General features: G+C 40.6%; 1 protein-coding gene across 1 annotated transcript; it reads left to right on the top strand.

Annotated features, from left to right (window-relative positions):
• The first annotated feature begins 6,083 nt into the window (after positions 1-6,083).
• MXRA5 (matrix remodeling associated 5) lies at positions 6,084-22,647 on the top strand. Its single transcript, XM_021545574.2, has 6 exons — positions 6,084-6,271; positions 8,574-8,703; positions 9,038-9,428; positions 11,943-16,907; positions 17,557-18,457; positions 19,988-22,647. Exons 1-6 carry the CDS (start codon positions 6,084-6,086, stop codon positions 21,897-21,899), a joined length of 8,487 nt encoding a protein of 2,828 aa, XP_021401249.2. The 3' UTR covers positions 21,900-22,647.
• The last annotated feature ends 1,026 nt before the right edge of the window (positions 22,648-23,673 follow it).

The raw sequence follows: 23,673 nt of genomic DNA, 5'->3' as shown, positions 1-23,673 counted from the left end.
TTGTGCCTTGAACACTTCCAGAGATGGAGTGTCAACAGCTTCTCTGGGCAACCTGTTCCAGTGCATCATCACCCTCACAGTGAAGAATTTGTTCAAAGTATCCAATCTAAATCTACTCTCTCAGCTTAAAACCATTAAGAGCAGCTAAACCATGTAAAAAAAAAAAAAAAAAAACCAAAAAAAAACAAAAAAAAAAAACAAAAAAAAAACAAAGAGGAAAATCTGAAGGCAAGGAGGAAAAAAGTTGTCTGAAGGGTATAGGAAAGAGTCCTTGCAAAGGGCAGCAACATACTGGCACTGCAGCTGCAAAGAGAGAAGCAGATAACTGGCTCTTGGAAAACCCAAAACTTCATTTCTGAGAGAGCAGTCATGCTACAATAGTTTGCCAAAACTGTGCTTTGGTGTTGGCTCTTACTGAAGGTTGAAGGTAACTTCTCAGCCTGTGAGCTAAGCGACCACAAGGACAGTGGTAGTGATGGAATTTTACCTCAAACACTGCCAATCTGAACAAAGTGAAGGTATTTCACAGTTAGTGAAGTTCAGTGAAAATAAGACAGTTCTCTCTAATTGTACCATTTCTCAAACTTTCATGCTTGACTTATCCTCAGCTGCCTCCCAGTCCTGTCAAAAAGCCTGCCATTTGCTGCTACCTACAACAAACAGGTTCTTGTTCATGTGGACAACCTTTTACCTTCAGACTAACTTTCAGAAATTACTGTATCAGAAACTCACTTGGTGCTCCCTACACTTCAAGTATTTCTACTTGGTTTCCCTTGTTCCTTTGAAATATTTTCCTACCCCTTTGTAAATTCTGTGTAAACAGCAGGTACCACAGCTGAAATGGCAAATATCAGCAACATGGATGATTTCCTTCACCATTTATTTGCTCTGCCTGTCCCTATACACAGTATAAAAACTTGTAAATATGTTTGTAAATATGTTTTCCAACCATTTACTGTACCAGATGCCAAACAACCTAGCATCACAGAAATTATACTGCTGCAGCAGCTGTCTATCTAGATACTAGTGCCTCCTCTTGAAATTTAGCTGAAACCACAAAGTAAAAAACTAAAAAAATACTGTGATCACAGGGCTGTCCAAGTACATGTAGCATCTATAAGTTCCATATCATGGACAATATTTACTGCTAACTCCCTAACTGTAAGTACTATATATAATTTTTTTTAAAATCCTGTAATTAATACTTTTCATCCTATAATTTACATTTTAAAATTGTAAAACTTTGCAATAAAGTAAACATATATATTAGAGCCGGATGTGCTTCATTGTCAGTCGTGTGGTTTTTACCCTGGGAACTGTTGATGCATTTACTGTTAATACAGAGTCGATACAACAATATGGGTTGGTACTGGCTTTGCTTGGCTGAAAAAAATTATTAAGATAGTGAACATCATCTTAGTGGTGCTATTTCTAAATGTCTGCAATACTTTATTCTGGCATTTATTTGAGTGTAGCTTATATATAGTGCTGTGTTTTAAATTTGCGACAAAAGCAGTGTGGAAAACACAAGGATGCTTGATCTTACTGCTGCTCAAGGCTGGTGTGCTGTTTGGGTGTTTTCTGCTTCTCACACTATCTCACCAAGAGAGCAGGCTGGGAATGCACAAGGAGCTGGTAGGGGACACAGCTGGGACTGCTCCTTGGATCAGTCCCCAGCTGATCCAAGGGATATCCACCATATGGTGGTGTCATGTTCAGCATATAAAGCTGGGGCAGGAAGGCAAAAAGAGGTGGGGGGGCGGGGGGGAGTGTAGGATGTTTGGAGTTACAGCATTTGCTTTCACAAGTCACTTTTGTTCATAATGAAATCTAGCTTTCCTGGAGGTGGCAGAACACCTGTCTGCCTATAGGAAGTAGTGCATGAATTCCTTGTTTTGTTTTTGTTGTGCTTCACTTGTCAAACTGTCATTACATCAACCTGCGATTTTTCAAACTTTTTCCCTTCCAATTCCTTCCCCCATATCAAACTGGGTGAGGAAGAGGCTGTGTGGAGCTAAGCTGCCCACCACAACACAAAAAAGGTTCTGCACCTAAAAGCACGGATGAGCTTTTCTTTTGAAAGTGAAACTTTATTAGTGCATTTAGAAGATATGACTTGTCAAGATTCTGAAAACAGCTTATTGCTAGCAGTTGTTTGCCCACCAACCCTTTTGATAATCACACCTCTCACGTTTCAAAATAAAAAATGGCTAATCGATTAGGATTCTGATTATTTCTATTAATTTGGTGATGATCCACTTGCCAAAGTTTTACAGCCTTAAACATAATGCCATTCACTATATTTACTTACCCTGGAGACAGAATTTGAAAGTTCCATACCAAAACACAAGGCATTCTTAAGACTCAAGATGCATCCATGCTTATTTCTGCGATTATTTTGTGCCTTGAAAGACTGAGTTCTTTGGCTTTTTAGAACAGATGAGGGAAAGAGCCACACTGGCCATCTAGGGAACAGAAAATTGTGCATATCCAAAAACCACACAGTGGAACCAATTAGACACTAGTGGTCTTCTGAATGCATTTTTCACTGGACTAAAGACAGGCTTACTTTTCTGTACTGAAACAATTGCTAATACAAGAGTGAAATTGAGAAGAGGGATGTCAATGATTTAAGGACCTTAAAGTTTGCTTCTCTCATGGAATTTAAAGGTAAAAAGCAATTAATAACTGGGCCTACATTCAGTCTGTTTAATTACTGTTTCCTGTCTTTTCCTCTATTGTTGTAATTTTCTATTTCAGTTCTGAGATTTTCTGTTCACATGCATTTGTTGGAGTGTCGGTCATGAGTATGATCGCAGAGACCGAATTCCCACAATACAGACAGGATACAGAGGTCTCTGCAGCAGAATTGTGTCAGTATGAAGTATAAGGATTAATGTCAAGTTGGTCCTTTGTGTTGTGATGGGAGACCTATATCAGAGAGCTACAAAACCTTTAAGGCTGGAAAAGATCTCAAGATCATCGAGTTCAACCATTAACCCTGCACTGCCAAGCCCACCACTACACCATTTCTTTAAGCACTGTATCACGATGGGAAGAGAAAGAAACCCAAACTGTTCGGTGCATTTTAGGGATTATGTGCTGAACTCCTGTGCGTATACGTGTGTGAGAGCGCACAAGATGCATAGCAGCACGTCTTAGCGCTTCAACAGTGCTGGATGCGCCCAAGTCCCAGAGACAAACTTTCTGTAAACTTCAGGTCCCCGAACCAGGCGAAACCGCAACTGCCGCGACCCCTGTCCGCCGGCTCCGGAGCCTGCTTTACCCACCCCCGCCCCCGGCGCGGGCCCGCCCGCAGCCGCCCCCTCCCCGGAGGAGCCGCCCACCCCGCAAGAGGAGCGGCTGCTCGGCGCCCTGCCCCTGCACAGCGCCCGGCGCGGGGAGGCGGCGGAGCGCGGCGCCCCGGCTCCCGCATCCCTCGTCCCCATGCGGCGGCGGGCGGCGGGACGCTGCCGCCGCGGGAAGAGCTGCGCGCCCGGGCAGAGCTGCGCGCCCGGGCAGCCCGTCCGGCGGCGCGGAGCCGCCCGCATCGCCCGCTGCCCCACGGAGGTCCCGGAGCGACGCGCTGGGCTCCCGCCGGGGCTGAGGGCTTGAGGCGTCCTGACTTTCGGCGGGGTCGTGGGGCACCCGGAGAAGGGCAGCGCTCGGAAACAATAGCAGTCAACACAAACCAGCACCCGGCGGTGTCTGCACGGCTGCCGCACATCGCTTATGCTTGTTCGGGGGGACCCAGCCGCGGCGGCGGATCCCGCAGGATGACGGGTGATGAGGAGCCCTAAATCGGCGTCGAGGCGGGCCACCGCAGGCAGCGATGAGCCTCGGCGAGCCGGTGGCGGAGGGGAGGCCGGGGTCCAGGTGACCGCCGGCCCCGCGCCGCCGGCCGCCCGCAGCGCCCCGGAGCGGCGGGCAGCGCCTGCCGACAGCGCCTCGCCCAGCCGCAGGTACGGAGCGCCGCACGGCCACCGCCGCCGAGCGCGGGCGGGTGCGGACGGGCTGGGTTTGGGGTTCCCGGCAGGGGAGCGGGGCGGCGGCTGGGTTCTCCCGCCGGCGGCCGTCGGGCTTCCCGCAGCCGGTACCGCCGTGTGTCGGCACCCGCCCTCAGCCCGAGCGCTCCCGTCGCCCGGTCCGGAGTGGACGTTCTTCCCTAATGAGAAGCATCTGTCGTCCGGTACGGCAGAAAGAAAAACGGAGGCGAGGGGGAGTACGGCTCCCCACAGCCCCCTCCGCCCAGCCGCTGCTGGCGCCCGGCCGCGCCCGCCCGCCGAGCGCCCCGCCAGAGCCGGGACAGCGCCGCCGCTCGGGCCGTGCCCGCCTCCCGGGCGGGGCCGCAGCCCATTGGCCGGCACGCCGCGCGGGCGGCGCAGGCAGCCAATGGCGGAGGGGCGGCTGAGCGCGCCCCCGTGCGGCGGGGCGGCGCGGTGCGCGCTGCTGCGGCGGATCCGCGGGGAGCGGGGCCGGCCCAGCCTCGGTGACACGGGCGGAGCGCGGAGTCCCGCCCGCCCTTCCGCAGCCCCCACGAGCCACTGCAAACTCCTCCTCACCCCAGTGTCCTGAGAGGGACCTCTCACAAAAGGAACGTAAATGGGTAGGCTGTTTTATAGGAGGAATTTTCATCAAGGAGAATATAAAGAAAACAGCACCTGAACATTCTTAAACAAATTACAAGCTATTTGTCTTGTAAAGAATGCTAAGCGTCCCATTAACTTGACCACAGATATTTGGGAAAACCCTTCATCCCGACGAGCCTCTCTTTTGAACTGTAATAGTTTGCACATGGTAATCTTAGGGAAAAAATGTGCATCTTGTTGCTTGCAGACCTAAGACAATCTGACTTTTATACTACAGGCAAATAACTAATGGAACTAATAACAACTGGTAAAAGTGAATTCTGTCATTGTCACAGTCTTGTATAAATGCAAATATAAAATGTTTGTTACTAATAGCAGCCTGTATTCTTGTATGGCTTTAATTTGGAAAGCTTTCAAATTATTCTGTTGGTAGGAATAAGAATAGAAGTGTTTAAAACTCATTTGTCCAGAGTTATGGTGCTTAATTGGTATTAAGACATTACATACATTGTTTGATTTTTAGAAATTATTAGTGCTCAAGGTCAATAACAGATGTGTTTTCTTGTCTGTGCTTCTTTAAATGACTCTCCATGGTTGTAGTCATTCAGACTTCGACACGTAGTTCCAAAAATCTGAACTTGAGTATTGGTAGACATACTATTAACTTTTCCTCTGAGGTTTGTGCTTACCGTTTTAAACAAATTGTCTAGTTTTATCATTCCTGATCGATCATAATACCTGTTTGGTTTAGATTGCAATGTTACAGTATATCCAACATCACAGAGCGACCCATGGCAAAGGACAACAGAATCTAGATCTATGGCCAACCAATTCTTTCACTTTCTATCTCAAAAATTCCCCATATCTATTATGAATGAGAGTCATTGAGCCACATTTTACCCTACCAAATGTTAATAGCCTGTCTAAAAATTAGGCAGCTAGGTGAGGTGAATTTGCTAATTTGCTACCTAATGAAGATCAAGCTTAGTTGTACTATTTCTACTTACCTGATGAGGTGCTTAACTGATATTATTAATCATAAGGTGATTATGGCTTGTTTTTGGTTTTTTTTTTTTCTTTCATTGACTGTAGAGGGAGCCCTGGCAATTTGCTTGAGCTAGATATGTCCCTAAAATATTTCTGGTTTTTCTGTGAGATGAGTACTAATCTTGGTGTTCAGAATAAGCCTATAAAATTTGTTACCATAGGGAGATAGCATAACTTTATTAGAATAGGTGTTTAGTAGAAGTGAGTAATGGGGGGAAAATGACACTGAAATAGAAAATGACATGGAACAAAGAAAATGGCTTTCCAACTGAACTTGACCTTGGTTGTCTACAGACTTTCTAGACAATGCAGGTAATCACTAGGTATAGAAAGGGTTTAAAATATATAAAGAGTATATAAGTTTTTAAAAATCATAATTTCTTCTCTCTTTTCTTCCTCCCTGCCCCGCAACAACGTAGGAGGAGCCAGGCGAGGGGAGGCGACAAGATGGGGGAGCGGGTGGCGGCTGGAGCGCTGTCCGTGGTGCTGGTGCTGGGGCTGGGGGTGCCGCTGGGCGCCCTGGGCTGCCCCCAGCCCTGCGCCTGCTACCTCCCCACCGAGGTCCACTGCACCTTCCGCTCCCTGCCAGCCGTGCCGGCGCGTATCCCTAAACACGTGGAAAGAATCAACTTTGGGTTCGTATGGCAGCGTGGAGCAAACACTTGTATGCTCTTAGTGTGGAAGCCTGGAATGCTTCGTGCACGTGTGGCAAACCAGGATCTCTGTGTGAACTTCTTGAGTAGAATCGTAGAGATGGGTACTTACCCATCGGTGCTGTATTTCAAACACTACAGCTGCTGGCATGGAGGAATTAGCTTAGCCTTTTTGTTTCAAACAAAAGTTACTATTATTTTCAAATAAATATTTATACCACTGTGTGAGTTGTTTTTTGGCAAATAGAACATTTAGTCTTTTAGAGTGTTTAAAAAAAGGTATTTAATTAAATCCATTATGAGATTTCTACAGAATATGGATTTTTATACATGATGTAAAAAAAATACGCAGTAGGAGTAAAATTCTATGATGTAACCCAGTAGCATTTTGGAGAACAATGAAATATAGCATATCTTAAATTAATACATTGGTAAGAAATTTGATCCATTGCCTTTGGAGTTGTGGTTTGTCTGCCTTTGGTGTTGCAGTTTTTTCCAAGCAACTAAACATAAGCAGTATAAGCATACTTTGGGAAGGGATTGCTCAGACTTTAATTCACTGTCCTCTGCCAGGATATTGCCAACTCACATCTTTCAGATTTTGAGACAAGAGGGCAGGGACTGTTGGTAGGCCTCATATCACAAAAGTACCTTGTTGGGTCATTGTGTGACATGGAAGAGTGCAAGAGTCGCAGTCTATTTCTCCTTGGTGTCAGGCTGCCCCTCTACCCATGACGAACTCACCCTGACAACCTCAAGGCCTGTAAGCTGCAACTGATCATGCAATGACTGGCAGTAGTGACCTTGATTAGGTTTTTGTTTTTGCTTCTCTGTAGTTAAAATTTTTGTCCACTCACATTTTATCCACCTAAAGCCTAATTTTGTTCTCAAAATACTCTTGTGCTCAGTAAAGCTGTATAAAAGAAATATGTACTCCAATCCCTAAATTGCTTTTGAAAATGGGATGTAGGCTTCTAAGTTACTAAGGTGTTTGGGCTGTTTTTTAGTAAAGTACATTATTTCATACAGTGTTAGCATGAACAACATTTCCTCCCTTTGTATTTCATCACTACAAATGACTCTTTCTGAGTTGTATCCTTTCCCAGGAAGAAACAGTCTTAACTGTCTGTTGTTGCACTTTCACTTTGAAAGAATGCCTTTATGATATTGCTGTTTTAAGTGCAATGCATTTAGAAGGTGAAGAATATTTTTCTAACTGGTAATTATTCAGGAAAAAAAATTTTAGACAAGTTAATTTTTTTTTTTTTAATTACTGATTCTGAAATAAGGGATTTTAATAAGATGTCTGCTATAAGCTTAGTGGATCTGCAGAAGGACTAAACATATTAATACAGTGTTATAAAATTTTAGCAAACTAAGGATCTTTAGATAGATAACATGGTGAAGATCCAAAAGTATTTTGTCCATATTCAAAGCATTTTAATTTCGTGTTCTGAGTTTCCTTGCTTTCTAGAAAATACTAAGAAATTGGAAAAAATCTCTAGAATTCTATGCTTAGTTTTAAGACTTCATGCCTAGATTGGAAAATACATTTAATTTTCTGTATACATATGAGAAACACAAATGTAGAGCTAGGCCACCAAATGTAACTCTTCCAAACTGGCAAATAAAGCCTGATTTGCTTGTCCAAGGCAAAACTGATTGATTTTCAAAGAGTAGATATTCTGTATTCCTTATCTAAGAGGAGTTTCAGGGCTCAAATGATGTAATTGGAAGGTCAATTCCTAGATCTCATGTATTTAGTTAGTAGCCAATTATATGTTGTAACAGTAAGTGAAAGAGGATGTGACTTACTGCTTCTTGTGCTGTTTGGAAGATAACCCATTTTTAATGTTTACTCTCCAAATCTCTGTGTATTTATTTTTAAATGCTGCTTTGGCAACACTGCAGCTTGTCTAGTTTGCCAGGCTCCATAGCATCAGGGTTTGGCCGCAGGCCATTAACTTATTTCCATTCTATAAACTGAGCTGCATGGAAAAATATACTGACAACTATTAGAATTTAAATGCCTATTTATTCCTTTTACTCCTAATTTATGGCTAAAATGCCACAAAGTGAGTTGAAAGAAATCTTAATGTAAACATGAACTAAGTATGCTTGGGTCTTGTAAGAGTCTTTCAGTAACTTCTGGCCTTTTGACAATGCATTAAGGTCCCTCCAGTTTTTCCTGAAAGTTAGGTTACACTAATTTTACATTTGCAGTCTGTGACAGTTAATGTATAAATTGTAACTGTATGTGTGATTTTTTTTTTTTTTTCCCTAGGTTCAACAGTATACAGTCTATATATGAAAACTCCTTTGCAGGACTTACAAAACTGGAATTGCTCATGATACATGGAAATGACATTCAGACTATTCCTAATGGTGCTTTGAAAGATCTTGTGTCTTTACAGGTAAGCTTATGTTTTCCTAAATTTCAAAACTAACTTCCATGAATAACAGAAAACAGAAATACATGGGTTTTTTTAGTGCCTTTTTAGGATTAACATACCATTTCCCCCCAAAATACACTGAATATCTATTAGCTGTGCCTAACTTGATAATGCCAACTAAAACTCAATTTTATTCTACCTCTGATCAGCATATAATTTCTCAATGGTGCAAAAGATTTGAGTGTAGGAGGAAAAGGTTTGCTTGATTGCTATTCTATTTGGATTTAGATTAAAAAAGTAATATTTGGTTCTTTTTTTTTTTTTTTTGGTTGATGCTTGTTTTTGTTTTGTTTAGGTTTTCAAAATTAGTTACAACAAATTGAAAGCCATAACTGGACAAACACTCCAAGGACTTTCAAGCTTAATGAGACTACACATGGACCACAACAGAATTGAGTTTATTCATCCCAATGCTTTTAATGGTTTAACCTCTCTAAGACTTGTCCACCTAGAAGGAAATTTGCTCCAGCAGCTTCACCCCAACACCTTTTCAACATTTATGGTCCTTGATTATTTCAAATTATCAACAGTAAGACATCTCTACCTATCTGAAAATGCTCTTAGGACCTTGCCTGCAGGGATCTTTCAAGGCATGCCCCTGCTGGAAAATCTTTACCTTCATGGAAATCCATGGGATTGTGACTGCGGTTTGAAGTGGCTCCTTGAATGGAATGAAGTTTCTGGAGGTAGGAGCATAAGCTACCAGTGTTTATTGAACTCCTAATTTTGATTTTTTTTCCTGTACTGTGCATTGATGGTTTTGTTATTTCCTAAGTATTATTACCTACATGATGTCTAAGTGCAGTATTAAATTCTGTTACTGTTCAATAAATGTGTGTATTTAAAAATACTGCAAAAAGCAAGCAGTTCTGTTTTATTAGATAAAAATATGCATTTAACAGCAAAGAAATTAGCCATTACATTTGGGATGATGGAAGTGGTAGTGAAGTTTATCACTGGAAAGGGGTTATAAGCTTTTACTGCATTTTCTTGCTCAGCAGTATACGTTTGGGCTGCCAACTGTCCTCAACCAACAAAACTACTGACTGTATCCTCTTGTGGAAGGTGGTCACATTGGATTTGAACTTATTTGTCCAAGGAAAGAAGGAAATCAGTTACCAAATTCCTGGTTAAGCCCTCTAACTTTGAATCTATTAACATTAAGGCTGTAGTATGCATTCTTCACATCCATCCATGTTTCTTTATTGACCACAACTTCCTTTTATGATGGAGCAAATCTATTTTAAATATTTGAAGTTCTTGTAATGTATTTATTTTCAACCATGTAATTTTTTCATAAAATGTCTTGTCTAGCTTTGTTCAGGCTTAGAGATGAGAAAAGTATCACGATGCCTAGGCTAGAATGCTCCTGATTGTGTGCAGAAGCAAAAAAGAGAGTTTTGTGATGCCTCTGTATCAGGAATACTCTAAATGAAGAAGAGTTTGAGTGTTAGTTTTCAACTTGGGCATCTCAGTGCAGCAGAGGAACTGGTGTCACACCAGAGCTACTGCTAAAATATTAGGAGAGAATTGGCATTTAATTGTAACTGAAGATGTCTCAAATGAGTGATGGAGTCCCAAGGTTTATATAATGATTTTTTGAGCACATATGGTAAATGATGGTAGGTCTTGTCATCTTAGAATACGTAATTCATTGTAATTTTCCACTTGACTGTAGGACAGTGCTTTTTGGGAATGTGAGGTGCTTGAATGGATAAGTCTTCCTGACTGAACAGATATTTGAGTCATCTAATAGAAATACTGTATTTCACTAGCTTACATTTTAATATTCTTACATTGTGTTCTTGATCCAAATTGTGTATGTGTATGTGTAATGGGTGTACTTAAGTTTTCCTGTAAGTTATAATAATGAGATATTAATTGAACTTTCCATCCTTAGTGCAGTGTTGGCTTGCTAGCATTTTTATTAAGTTAGGTTACCTCTTTACACTAAAACAGTAGTGATTTTTGGAGGGAGGAATAATTTATTCATGCAACTTTCATGTATGACAGATTTTGTATCTGTATATGACTATAGCATTAACTTATTTAGGAATTCTGTCTAGAAAGAGTTATTAAATTTCTTCAGACCAGTATAGCCACTGCCAAGTTGATTATGGGCCAGTTATTCCTTATCTTTGAAATATCCAGTTTGAATCTGCAAGTGACAAACTGCATATATATCTATATATATGTGTGTTTGTGTATACTATATATATATATATATATATATATATATATATATATATATATATATATTGCTGTGTGTTTCTCTTTTACCTGACATTTTGCCTTATTACCCACCTGTATATTGTTCATTCTTTCAAAGATCCTCATTCTTCAGGATGATACTTATTCCTAGGATAGCTGTAATACATTTTATTTACTATATGATTCCAAATGAAAAACATTTGAGTGAGCATTAAAATATAATAAATATATGATTGTTACTTTGCAGACAACATTCTGCATTGACAGAAGAGAGGAGTCAAGAATGTAATTTCCTGGTCTAGCTCTCCTTCTCTGTTATAGCTTTTTTTATTATTATTACAAAGTTTGCAGTTATTTCAGAGGTCAGGGCAGAAGTGGCATTTTTTTCCCCCTGCTGATAAATAGCTTGTAAGTGCAAAAACTAGTCAGCCCATTTTGGTAGGTACAGTAAAATGTTTTGTGTACTGCTGATACTATTCTTAATCAATAGAGAAAAATAAAAAGCTTCCTGCATTATTTAATGAGAAAGTCCAGCATTTCTCTGGTAAATGCTGTATTTTTGAAAGCTGAAAGGTCCCACTCCTCTTCATATTAGATCCACAAGTTAAGCTGTCACTACAAATGCAGTCTTTTTCACAGAGTAGTTTGTTACTGATTTAAATGTTGCCCTGCACACTTCGGTTTCCAGGCATTTAATTCAGAGGCAGTGAATCTAAATTTCAGAAAGTTGAAGAATTCAATCCTCTCATTAAAGTCAGAAGAAATTGTGGTCAGATTGAGAATCAGGTGCCATTCAGCTGTAAAACAAAGAGGTGCCATTCTATAAGTCTTGCCTTATGTGTCATGTGACATAATGCAATCCTCATGAAGTTTATTTTATATTTCTGAGAGTTGTCTAACTCTAGAACAGTTTTTCAGCTTATTTATCTCTTGTTTTCCTTTTTATTTTCTTTCTTCCTTTTTTCCTTTTTTTTTTTTTTTTTTTGCAGGTGTTTTAAAATGCAAAAAGGACAAAGCCTATGAAGGGGGACAGCTTTGTGCTAAGTGCAGCAGCCCAAAACAGCTTCAGAAAGAAGATATTCAAAACTTGAAAGATATTTCCTGCAGGAAGCCTGTAATTCAGTCCTCACTGAGGCAAAATAGCAGTACTCAAAATGAGGAAGATGGTGACAGTTATGAACTCCCTCTGGAAGAACTTCAGTCCTTGCCATGGAACATTACTCTAAATATGACTGATGAGCATGGCAATATAGTCCACCTGAACTGTGAAATCAAAAAACCCACAGGTTCTACCAAAATTCAGTGGAATCAAATCCAGACTCAGGACATGGAAATAAATGCCACAATTGCACTGGATTTTGAATGTCCAATGAATCGAGAAAACTATGAAAAACTATGGAAGCTTATAGCTTACTACAGTGAAGTACCTGTCAAATTAGAGAGGGAACTTATGCTCAGAAAAGAGCCTAAAATAAGCTATCAGTACAGGCAAGGTTCAGATTATGATGCTCTTTACTACACAGGTGTAAAAGCTCAAATACTGGCTGAGCCTTCCTGGGTGATGCAGCCTCTTATAAATATCCAATTAAACAGGCGCCAGAGTACAGGGAAAAAAGTGGTGCTATCGTTTTTTACTGTGTTTTCTCAGACAATTCATACCAAAACCACCAGACAGCAGAGAAACTGGGTAATGATAGAGCAAAATCAGAGCACAAGGAGAACGCAGAGTGTGGTGGAAGGGTCAGAGTGTCAGCTGAGCTGCAGTGTGAAAGCTTCTGAGAGCCCCTCCATTCAGTGGCTTTTTCCAGATGGAACTAAACTTCAGGCACCTTTTAATGAGAAAGACAGTAGGTTTTCGATTCTCAGTAGTGGCCAACTAAGAATAAAAGCAGTGAGTTATGCTGATGGAGGGGTGTACCACTGCATTGCCCAAGTGAGAGATGATACGGATATAATGGCTTACAGACTTGTTGTGCAGCCCACAGCTATTCAGGTAGCTGATTCAGATGTAGTGAGGGTTGAAAAAAATGTTGGTGATCCAATAGCTTTGCCATGCAATGCAATTGCCATCCCAGACCCACAATTGAGCTGGATTCTTCCAAACAGTCAGGTACTCAATGATTTATCAAACTCTTCAAAAGGCTATATGCTGTCCAATGGTACTTTGCTTATTCCAAGGAGCCATGTCACTGATAGTGGCCATTACAGATGTGTGGCTGTCAATCAGCAGGGATCAGATCAGATTGTTGTAAGGGTCACAGTAAATAAAATGGTGTCTGACAGGTCATTTAAACGAATAAAACTAAAGAAGCGTCCGGGCTTGTCAAAAACAAGAGGGCGGGTCATAGATGATGAAGAGGGGTCAGGGGCAGGAGGGGTGGAGGAGTTCCCACGAAGAAAGAACCACCTAAAAGACTGGGAAATACCTTTTAAACAAAAAAGTGACCAAGTTCCAGAGGCTCAAATTAAAAAGGGGAAGAAGAGCAGAAGGAAAATGAAAATCTGGAAAAGTACTGATGGAACCCAAGACAGCAATGTTGCAGAAGGCCGGAGAGTATTTGAATCTCGAAGGAGAATTAATGTGGCTAGCAAACAAATTAATCCACAGCATTGGGCTGACATTTTGGCAAAGGTCCGTGGGAGGAATCTTCCTAGAACAACAGCTACAACTATCTCTGTAACAACTTCATTGCCATCAGTCATGCAGGAAACTACTCCTGCCCCGTACTCCTTAGCCAGCCCTCCATCTTCAGAGACAGGAGCTGATGTGGTGGATTCCTCTGCTGATTCATCACCTGTGGATGAAGATGAGCAAGTCTCAGTCACTGCTTCACAGAACACGGAAGTGTTTACAGTCCAGCCTGTATTAATAAGGTCAGAAACTGAACCATTCTCCAACCACAGGGCTTTAGAAACACCTGCAAATATGGACACTCTAGAGATTACTTTGTCAGGTCCATATTTGACTCCTGTCTCTGCAACCCCACAAACACAAGGGGAACAGCATCTTGATGTCAGGACAGATGATTCAGTTTCCTTTGCTGAAGAACCTCTAGCCAAAAAAAATGTGACAAACTTTCCTAATGTTCAGAGCAGTTTATTTAGAATGGAAAACGTAGATAAAACTGTATCTTCTGTATCTGAAGAAAATTCTGCTTTTGCTGAGCTACCACTTGATGCTACTCTCCTTGCTGAATCTCAGACTGTAGATCTTCATAGCACCTTGGAGAAAAGCTTGACATTAAATGAAGTGGGCCCAATTAGTGTTGACACAGTAACTTCAACCCCTTCTCAGTTTGATGAGATCATCCCAACATATTCTGGAACTACTACTGTTCCTTCATCTACTTTTCCATTTGTTAGAGAAAAGAGCAATGATGCAAGATACCAGCGCAAAAAAATATCCACAGGTCATACAAAAATGGCAGACCTAAGTAACAGTTTTCTAACTGCCATGCCCATCAGTGTTCAGAGCGAAGAAGAACCTGAAACCCAGAGGAATACAGTGACTCAAGAAAGCATATCCAGCAGTAATGCAGACAATTCTCAAACAGAGGAACGTAGAAACCTAGCTATTCCGAAACACGGTCCCATATTCATTTTGCATAGTGCTAATGCTCCTCATAAAACAGCAGAGGGGTTAGAAACAGCTTTGTCCATGAGTAGATTGACCACTGTGGCCACCACAACAACTCCATATAGAAAGACCATGCCCTCATTTATTACTCAACATGGTAGAAAAAGGCCTTATGGGAGAAGGAGGAGGCCAAACAGAATCCGACAACGACCAAAGCCTTTGCCCCACATTGTTTTAACAACAGAGGGAATGCCTGTAATTCCAAGGACACCTGGAATTGAAGCTGTTACCAAAACTTCTTCTGCAACTCTTAAAAGCCCTGATCTTAAAAACACCAAAATACAGGCTAGGAAAGAGGAGCATATGCAATCCACTCCTTCATTAATTCCTGATTTGGGTGTCACAGAGGAAATTACAAAAATCAAAGACGTGATCACAACTTTCTCTTTTAAGTCTACTACTTCTCCACCTGGAACCAAACGTGTGACACCCCCTATTAGCCCTGAAACATTGGAGCTTCCAGTGACTGAACCACTCACAATTTTATCATCATATGCTGTAGATGATGTGCTTCCCACAAAAGAGTCAAGTGTATCTCTGAAACCAGAACAAAGTGAAGTGCCAGCATACCCCTCATTAGACAATGTCTCTGTGGAGAAGGACACGAAAGCAGATTCTAAAACTGTGGATCATAAGGCAGAGCAATCAAGGACCACAACTTCTCCTGTATATAGAAACAGCTCAATATTATCAACAAAACCAAAATCTCAAGAAGAGTCTAACCTATTTGACTTAGAAGTTGTAGTTAATGAAACAAGTGCTGGAACATTCCAGTTGGCACGTCCCACTATGAGTGACTTAAGTATTCCTGTTGGCACAGTTGAAGTTTTTAAGGACCTGTCAGTTTCAAAAGAGCTATGGAAGCCCACAGTATCTATAGAAACACCAACAAAGGCTGAGCCACCTCAGCCTTATGAGATCATTACTTTATCCTCCTCTTTCAGCACTGCAGAAACTCAGACTTTTCCAGTTAGAGAGACAGAGAAATCTGTTACTTCCAAGGCTGCGACAGAGCCATCTTCCTTGGACAGAAAGGAATCTATGTTACATGTGTTTTATCATTCACAGACGACTGAAAAGCCTCCTACTACGTCCACTGCTTTTACTTCATTTATAAATCTTGTCACTCTTCCCCCTTCCATTTCAAGCACTTCACATCCTTCTCTTCATTATACCACCAAGGACAGTAATGCCTTTAATCAAGAAAGGTTCCCAGAAGCAAAACAGTTTGGAGCAGGTGGTGACAAAATAGTGATGACCTCAAAACAGAATGTTCACCCTACTCCTTCCTCTAACCAGAACAGAATTAGCATACAGTCCAAAGAGCAGCAATTCAATGAGTTGTATAGTAGCAAATCAAACAACAGTTTACTGCTAAATTCAAATCTTCCCCATCCACCTGCTGGAATGATACCAATCATAAACCAAAGACTACCTGTTGTGCCTCCAAAGCACATTCCAGTAAGAGGCACAATGAAGCTTCCCGTAACACAGGGCCCACTTCGCTATTTTATAACACATCAGCCTCTTCATTACACAAACAAACCAGAGATAACAGCGTATGCAGCACATACCACCCAGGACAGAAAAAATTCTGCTTCCCAGAGAGAAACAGCTACCCTAACACAAGCCTCTCCAGTTCACAAAATTAATCCATTAACTGAAAGCAAATTCAGTAATCAGGGTCAGAATAGATACAAGCTTAATTCAAGACTTTTTGGAAATAACCATGTTCCAGATAACAGAGGCACAGCTGGGAGACTACCAAGCCAAGGGATCCCCTATTACCCCAGTTCCAGAATACCATTCCTTTTCAACAGAACAAGGATGTTCCCTCACTTAAATATGCATCCTAAACCAGATGTTCCTAGTCTAGTAGTGCCAAAAGACATAAATGAGAAGAAGGTTGCTCAGGTCTTCCCTACTGGGATCACATTGCAGAAAGCTACAGCTATTCCAGTGCCTCCAGTGCCACATGCCACAACGACCACATCACCACAGGTGATTTTAAAGATCACCCCTCCAGCCTTTCTCTCTCAGAGCACAAAACCACAAATAACCACTACAGTTCATCCTTTTAAAAATGTCCATGATCGTAATCAAAAATTTCCATCTGTTCCTTACATGGAAGGCATTATGCCACACAATTCAACTATAATTCAGTCTTCCAGTAATTTTAGGGTACATGGAGAAAGACCTAAAATTATCACAAAAGCATCTCAAACCATATCCATTCTTGCTGAAATGGATGTTTTTATCCCTTGTGATGCAGTTGGGGAACCCAAGCCTTTTATTACCTGGACAAAAGTCTCTACAGGTAAGACAGATAAAAAATGTGTTGTTCCGCATGGTTTGTGGGGGGGGTATTGAACAGAACTGCAACATGATCACAGGAGTAGTTCAAAACAGTGAAATATACTTCCTGTCACTTATAATCATTGTAGAGAAAATTATTAATTGCAACTAATCAATACAAGTAATAATAGATTCGCAGTGCTCCTTGTTGTAAAAGAAAACCTCTACCATTTAATGAGTTTGGTTTTGAAGAGTAATTTTTGGGTGTGAAAAGCAGCCAACTCTTCTTATTAATAGCAGTTAGAATTTATTACAGCAATACTTGTGAGTATGGGCTTGTTAACATTGCTGCCTTAAATATTGATGTGTGTGTCATCTCCATATGCAAAAGTAACAGAAAAGTTACATAAAGATTTAAGAGGGATCCTAAAACAAGGCCTTCAAAAATTTCCATGCTGTCCATGTTTGCAAGTTAGTGGTTAGTTCTGCAATAGGACTAATAATAAGACTAATTTGTGCTATGGAGAGTGTCAGGAGATATCATGTGGGCCCTCTGAAGTTGTAATTGGTGTTGTGTAAACCTAAAATCTCACTTAAGACTTCTTTATTTCAGTAATGTACATTTTAAACGCTTTGAATTTGTCTTTCTTTCTTTCCTCTCACCTTCACAGGAGCTCTAATGACAGCCAACAGCAAGTTACAAAGGTTTGAAGTCTGGAAAAATGGTACTCTCCTTATCCGAAATGCTCAGCTTCAGGATCGTGGGCAGTATTTATGCACAGCTCAGAACCTGCATGGTGAAGATAAAATGATTGTTGTGCTCACAGTTGTAGCCCACCAACCCAAAATTTTACTTTCCCGCTATCGAGATGTCACGGTCTACTTTGGAGATACCATAGCAATGGAGTGTCAGGCTAGCGGGACTCCAAGCCCACTAATTTCATGGATATTCCCAGACAGGAAGATCTTGCAGGCAGTCACAACCACAGAAAGCAGGATAATGCTTCATGAAAATCGAACTTTGTCTATCAAGCAAGCAACTTTTTCAGACCGAGGAGTTTACAAATGTGTAGCCAGCAATGCTGCAGGAGCTGACAGCATTGCAGTGAGGCTGCACATTGCAGCTTTACCCCCCATCATCCAGCAGGAAAAGCAAGAGAACATTTCCTTGCCCCTTGGTAGCAGCATTAACATCCACTGCACTGCCAAAGCAGCACCTTCTCCCAACATCCGCTGGGTGGTCTTTGATGGCACGCAAATCCGACCTTCTCAGTTTGTCAATGGGAATTTATTTGTTTTTCCTAATGGGACTCTTTACATTCGAAATGTCTCTCCCAAGGACAGTGGGGCCTATGAGTGCATTGCTGCTAACATGGTGGGAGCTGCCAGGAGAACAGTACAACTGCACGTGAAAAAGCACACATCTAATGCTAAGATCACTGGGAGCTCTCCTCAGAGAACAGATGTAACATACGGTGGCATCCTGCATTTGGACTGTAGTGCTTCTGGTGACCCTTGGCCTCGGATATTATGGAGGTTGCCTTCCAAAAGGATGATTGATTCCCTTCACAGGTAAATTACTGATTGGGGTGTCACAGGTAAATTGCAGTTTAGATGAACTTAGAGAAGACCCCACTCATATATGTACAAGTTTCCTTCCTGACTTCTGTGCATTTTGAATGATCCTCCCAATCCTTAAGAAGGAATTTCAAATTATATCAAAAAATATAAGTCATATGTTAGCATAATTTTCTTGAAAGCAGTATAACTCTTGAAAAGTTAGTTTCAAGATTTTAGGATAAGCTGCCACTATGTAAACATAGCAAAAAGTCCAGATATAGAGTTTGTGTGCTGCTTGTTCCAATGTGCTTAGTCTAAATAATATTGCAGAGGTGCCTGCTTGTCCCCAGGAGAAAAGGGATAATTGAATTTTATCTTTCAGGCAAATCATTACTTACAGTAAATACAGGGCAAGTAAATAAACTTATAATTACTTAAAAAAACACAATTATTTTAATGTCATATATAAACAAATGTTGCCACACAATAAGGTCTATGCAAACCTGGTTGTATATAAATGCCTAAAACAATACTTTCTCCAATGTTTGCAATATCTAGTAAACTATCACTTCTACAAACCTACAGTAACTGTCCTAATACTTGGCTAAAAACAAATTTCTGTACTATAAATTATTCATAGCTTACCTTAGAGCATTATAAAGAGACGAGAAATGCACTTTAATTAAAATGCATAATTGGGAACAATTTTCTTCACAGCTGAACATAGTAATAATTTTTTTTATATTGACAGGAAATATATTTAGGTAACCTTTATAGCACAAAATATAAAGCATAAAATCCAGATTGCATTTTATGCCTCATAGTGGTAGCAAAAAACTGTGTTTCCTTTTTATTTTCTCTCATGACCTTTATGTGGGCTGCTTTTCAAATACTGGAGATCTTCTTTGGGGAGAAAACTGTGACTACTGAGGGCATTGGTTTTGACCACAATACACCAATTCCATAGTGAAGTAGAGAGGAATAATAGCTCTTTTAGCATACTGGATTTTTTTTTTCCTTAAAAAAAGGAAAGCTTAGCAACATTTTGCTTCTTTGTGACTCTTCTAAATGTTTAATATTTATACCTAATGCTGGAGAAACTTCCTCATCTTTATTTGTTTTCAGCTGAAGACCCAGGTACCAGACTCCATTATGGTCCATAAAGCCTCATGTGGATTATATAATTCAAAGATCTCATATTTCAGTGTTATAGAATAATGTACAAGTAGTCAGAAGCATCAAAACCACCATTATTTGTTATTTAGTGGATGTTTAATAGTCAGAAACAGTATTAAAGTCGTTAAACACAACAAAATTATGTGGTTACAAGTATGTAGAATTATTTTTTTCTATTTGCTTTTTGGTGATTAATATTCTGGAAATTTCTGACCATCTAATTATTTAACAATAGCAATTTTCCTCTCATATTCTTTTTTTCTTTTAATACAGTTTAATTGTTATCCCCCCCAGATTTCTCTCAGTAGTTCATACCCAAAATGTGATTTTGTAGCTCATGTTAGGTTCTTTTTTCTTTTCTTACAGCACTTTGGAGACTAGAATCAAAGTATTCAGCAATGGGACTTTGGTTGTTCATTCAGTTACAGACAAAGATGCAGGAGACTATTTGTGTGTGGCCCGCAATAAGATAGGGGATGATTATGTGGTCCTCAAAGTGAATGTGATGATGAAACCAGCAAAAATAGAACATAAGAATGAGTATAACCACAAGGTCAAGTATGGAGGGGACCTGAAAGTTGATTGTGTAGCCACAGGTCTGCCAAACCCGGAGATCTCCTGGGGTCTTCCAGATGGCAGCATGATCAATACTTTCATGCAGTCGGATGACAGCGGCAGCCGGACAAAGCGATACGTGGTCTTTGATAATGGAACCTTGTATTTCAATGATGTTGGACTGAGAGAGGAAGGGGACTACACCTGCTATGCTGAAAACCAGATTGGGAAGGATGAAATGAAGGTGCGGGTGAAAGTAGTGGCAGAGCCTGCAACCATCAGGAACAAAACATACATCGCTATTAACGTACCTTATGGCGATGTTGTCACAGTAGCATGTGAAGCCAAAGGAGAACCCACTCCCAAAGTGACCTGGCTTTCCCCAACCAACAGGCCTATTCCTGCCCTATCTGATAAATATCAGATATACAGAGATGGCACCCTCCTCATTCAAAAGACCCAAAGGTCTGACAGTGGTAACTATACTTGTGTAGCACGGAATAGTGCTGGAGAGGATCGGAAAATAGTTTGGATCCATGTTGATGTTCAGCCTCCTAGAATCAATGGTCATCTCAGTGCAATAACATCTGTGAGGGAGACAGCCATCAGAGACAGCCGGAAACTTATTGACTGCAAAGCTGAGGGCATCCCTGCTCCGCGTGTCCTGTGGGCTTTTCCAGAAGGGGTGATCTTACCAGCTCCCTACTATGGGAACAGGATCACTGTGCATCGCAATGGTACGTTGGATATCAGAGGGGTGAGACAGACAGACGCCGTGCAGCTTGTGTGCATTGGGCGGAATGAAGGTGGGGAAGCGAGATTGCTTGTGCAGCTCCTCATCACAGACCATTTGGAGAAACCCTCCTTCAGAGATCCTGTCAGTGAAAGGATCACTGCCATTGCTGGGCACAGCATCAATCTGAACTGCTCAGTCCAGGGGAACCCCAAACCCAGCACAAGCTGGATTCTTCCCAATGGCTCTGAAGTGCTGAGTGGCAGTCGCCTGCACAGATTTTACCATAAGAGGGATGGGATCTTACATATCAGCAGCTTATCTGCTGGGGATGCTGGGACCTACCGCTGTACAGCCAGAAACCCAGGAGGTTATGTGGAACGAGTAGTCTTCTTGAAGGTGGGACTCAGGCCAGAAATTAGCAACCAGTACAACAACCTGGTGAGCATCATCAATGGAGAAACTCTGCAGCTTCACTGCATCACCCAGGCAAGCCACCGGGCACAGATCTCTTGGACACTGCCCAATGGTATGGTTATGGATGCCCCCCAGGCTGTGGGTCGCTTTTCCCTGATGGAGAATGGCTCACTGACAGTGCGTGAGGCTTCTGTATTTGACAGGGGCACTTACCTGTGCAAAGTGTCAACAGAGTATGGCACTTCTGTTATGACTGTGCCTGTCATTGTGATTGCCTATCCGCCTCGGATCACCAGTGAGCCAGCACCTGTCATTTATGCCAGACCTGGAAATTCAGTTAAACTGAACTGCATGGCCATTGGGATTCCTAAAGCAGAAATTACATGGGAGCTTCCAGATAAATCACATCTGACAACAGGAGCTCAATCCCGTTTGTATGGAAACAAATTCCTCCATCCTCAGGGATCATTAGTCATCCAGCAGTCCACTCAAAGGGATGCAGGCTTCTATAAATGCACTGCTAAAAATATACTAGGCAGTGATTCTAAAACAACCTACATACACATATTCTAACACTAAAACAAGTGCCTTTGACTGGATACTGATGTTCAAGTCACTGCCAAACATGTGCAATGAGAGGAAAGTACTGCTTGCAACAATGGCTAACTAGAGAAGAAGAAGGAATTAATCTGCATTTCTTTTGTACTCAATATGGTAGTAAGTCTGGAACTGAGAAGACTAACATGTTGAAAAAGATTGTTAAGACAGTGTAATGTGGTTTTTCATGCTATCCAATAGCATCTGAGAACTAAAGTCCTTTATTGTCAATAGTCCAAAGCTATTTCTTGTTCTAACAAGCACCTTAAAAGTACCAAAGAAGTATTAACTATTAATAAATGAGCTGCAATGATAGAAGTACTTTAGTAAAACATAATTTTCTTTATACCCTGCAGCGCCTTTTCATAATCTAGGCTTATAGGACATGATTATTAACCTTTCTGTTCATGCTTCTATCAGCTCTTCAAAATCAAAGACTAAATTAGCAAATAAGAGTGATCTATTTTAATAAAAATACATGCAGAGATTAGCTACCTTAACATATGGACACACATTTGCCAGATACTACGGATGCTATGGTCACTTAATTCATTATATATTTTATATATATTTTTAATCTGACTATGAGACTAGAAAGAGTAGCAATGAAATTGGTCTCATTTTATAAATTATTGGTCTTTACAAGACTCTGATACATTACAGTGTTTTATAATATTAAGGTCAATATACTGTACATTTTATAATAAAAAAATATTTTCCAAAATATGTATTCACTGGTTTTCTTCTTTTCTTCTTTCAGAAAATAAGGAACTCCAAAGAGTGGGAGTATGGAGTTAGGTCAAAAAACCTTAAGTCATGTAGTGTTATATGTACTTGTATTTGAACCAATTTCTGTTTGTTTCATTTATAGATGTTTTAGAGAAGACAAATTAGTATAATTGTTTATATTTTTATAAGTGATTTATTAATATAAATTTATGTATATTTCAGCATATATTTGCAATGTCAATACTCTTTCTGCAGTCAAAGATTGTTTACTGGATACTGTCCACAATTTTATGAAGATTTTTCTCTTATGCTGTAGAAGTATTTACTGCAAGGTGCTGACTATGCCCATGTTTCAACAAAGATCAGAATTTTGCAAATGTTAACTTACTTTTAAGCATGTGGATTCTCTCAGATATTCCTGAATTCTTAAAATTCTGCTTGTTCATAAAACTTATGTTTTAGAATATGGTTAGAATAAAAGCTTTATTTTTATTTTCTCTGTTTATCAAAACATGCCAGTAGTGTAAAGTGTCTTACTAATATTTACGTTTTGCAAAAGCTGAAAGCAAAGATTTCTGGCCTCACAGGTTTATCCAGTTTAGAATATAGTGAGCTGTTGCAAAATGTGTAATCATTGTAATGGTAAACAGAACTGAGCTACTTAAAGTAAAATGTATTTTATTAGAACAAGAATATAGAATTAAGTGAGAAGGGCATTACTGAAGATACAATTTATATTATAGAATATATTATAAAACTTATTTTGAAAAATTCAGTGCAGGCTAAAAATCTGTGGTTTGTACACAACTTCATTAAAGTTGTGGATATGTTGTCTAATTAAATAAATCTAGTTTCTTTTTTATGGTTTAAACCCTTGGGCCTTAAATCACCAAGCAGTACTTGAGGGGAAGCATGTTTCTAAATATCTGGCAGGGATGTAGCTGCTTGTAAGAATAGTTAATTAGTTAATGAAGAAAGGAGGCATTTAAGATTTTTAACCAGATTGCCCACGTGGTACTTT

Source organism: Lonchura striata, chromosome 2 (assembly GCF_046129695.1).
Source record: "Lonchura striata isolate bLonStr1 chromosome 2, bLonStr1.mat, whole genome shotgun sequence".
In the NCBI taxonomy this organism is placed as follows: domain Eukaryota; kingdom Metazoa; phylum Chordata; class Aves; order Passeriformes; family Estrildidae; genus Lonchura; species Lonchura striata.
This window is presented reverse-complemented; position numbering and strand designations above follow the sequence as displayed.

Coding starts and splice junctions, on each gene's coding strand:
- MXRA5 (XM_021545574.2), top strand. CDS start 6,084: ATGGGGGAGCGGGTGGCGGCTGGAGCGCTGTCCGTGGTGCTGGTGCTG. Junction 6,272..8,573: donor GTGGAAAGAATCAACTTTGG/GTTCGTATGGCA, acceptor TTTTTTCCCTAG/GTTCAACAGTATACAGTCTA. Junction 9,429..11,942: donor ATGGAATGAAGTTTCTGGAG/GTAGGAGCATAA, acceptor TTTTTTTTGCAG/GTGTTTTAAAATGCAAAAAG.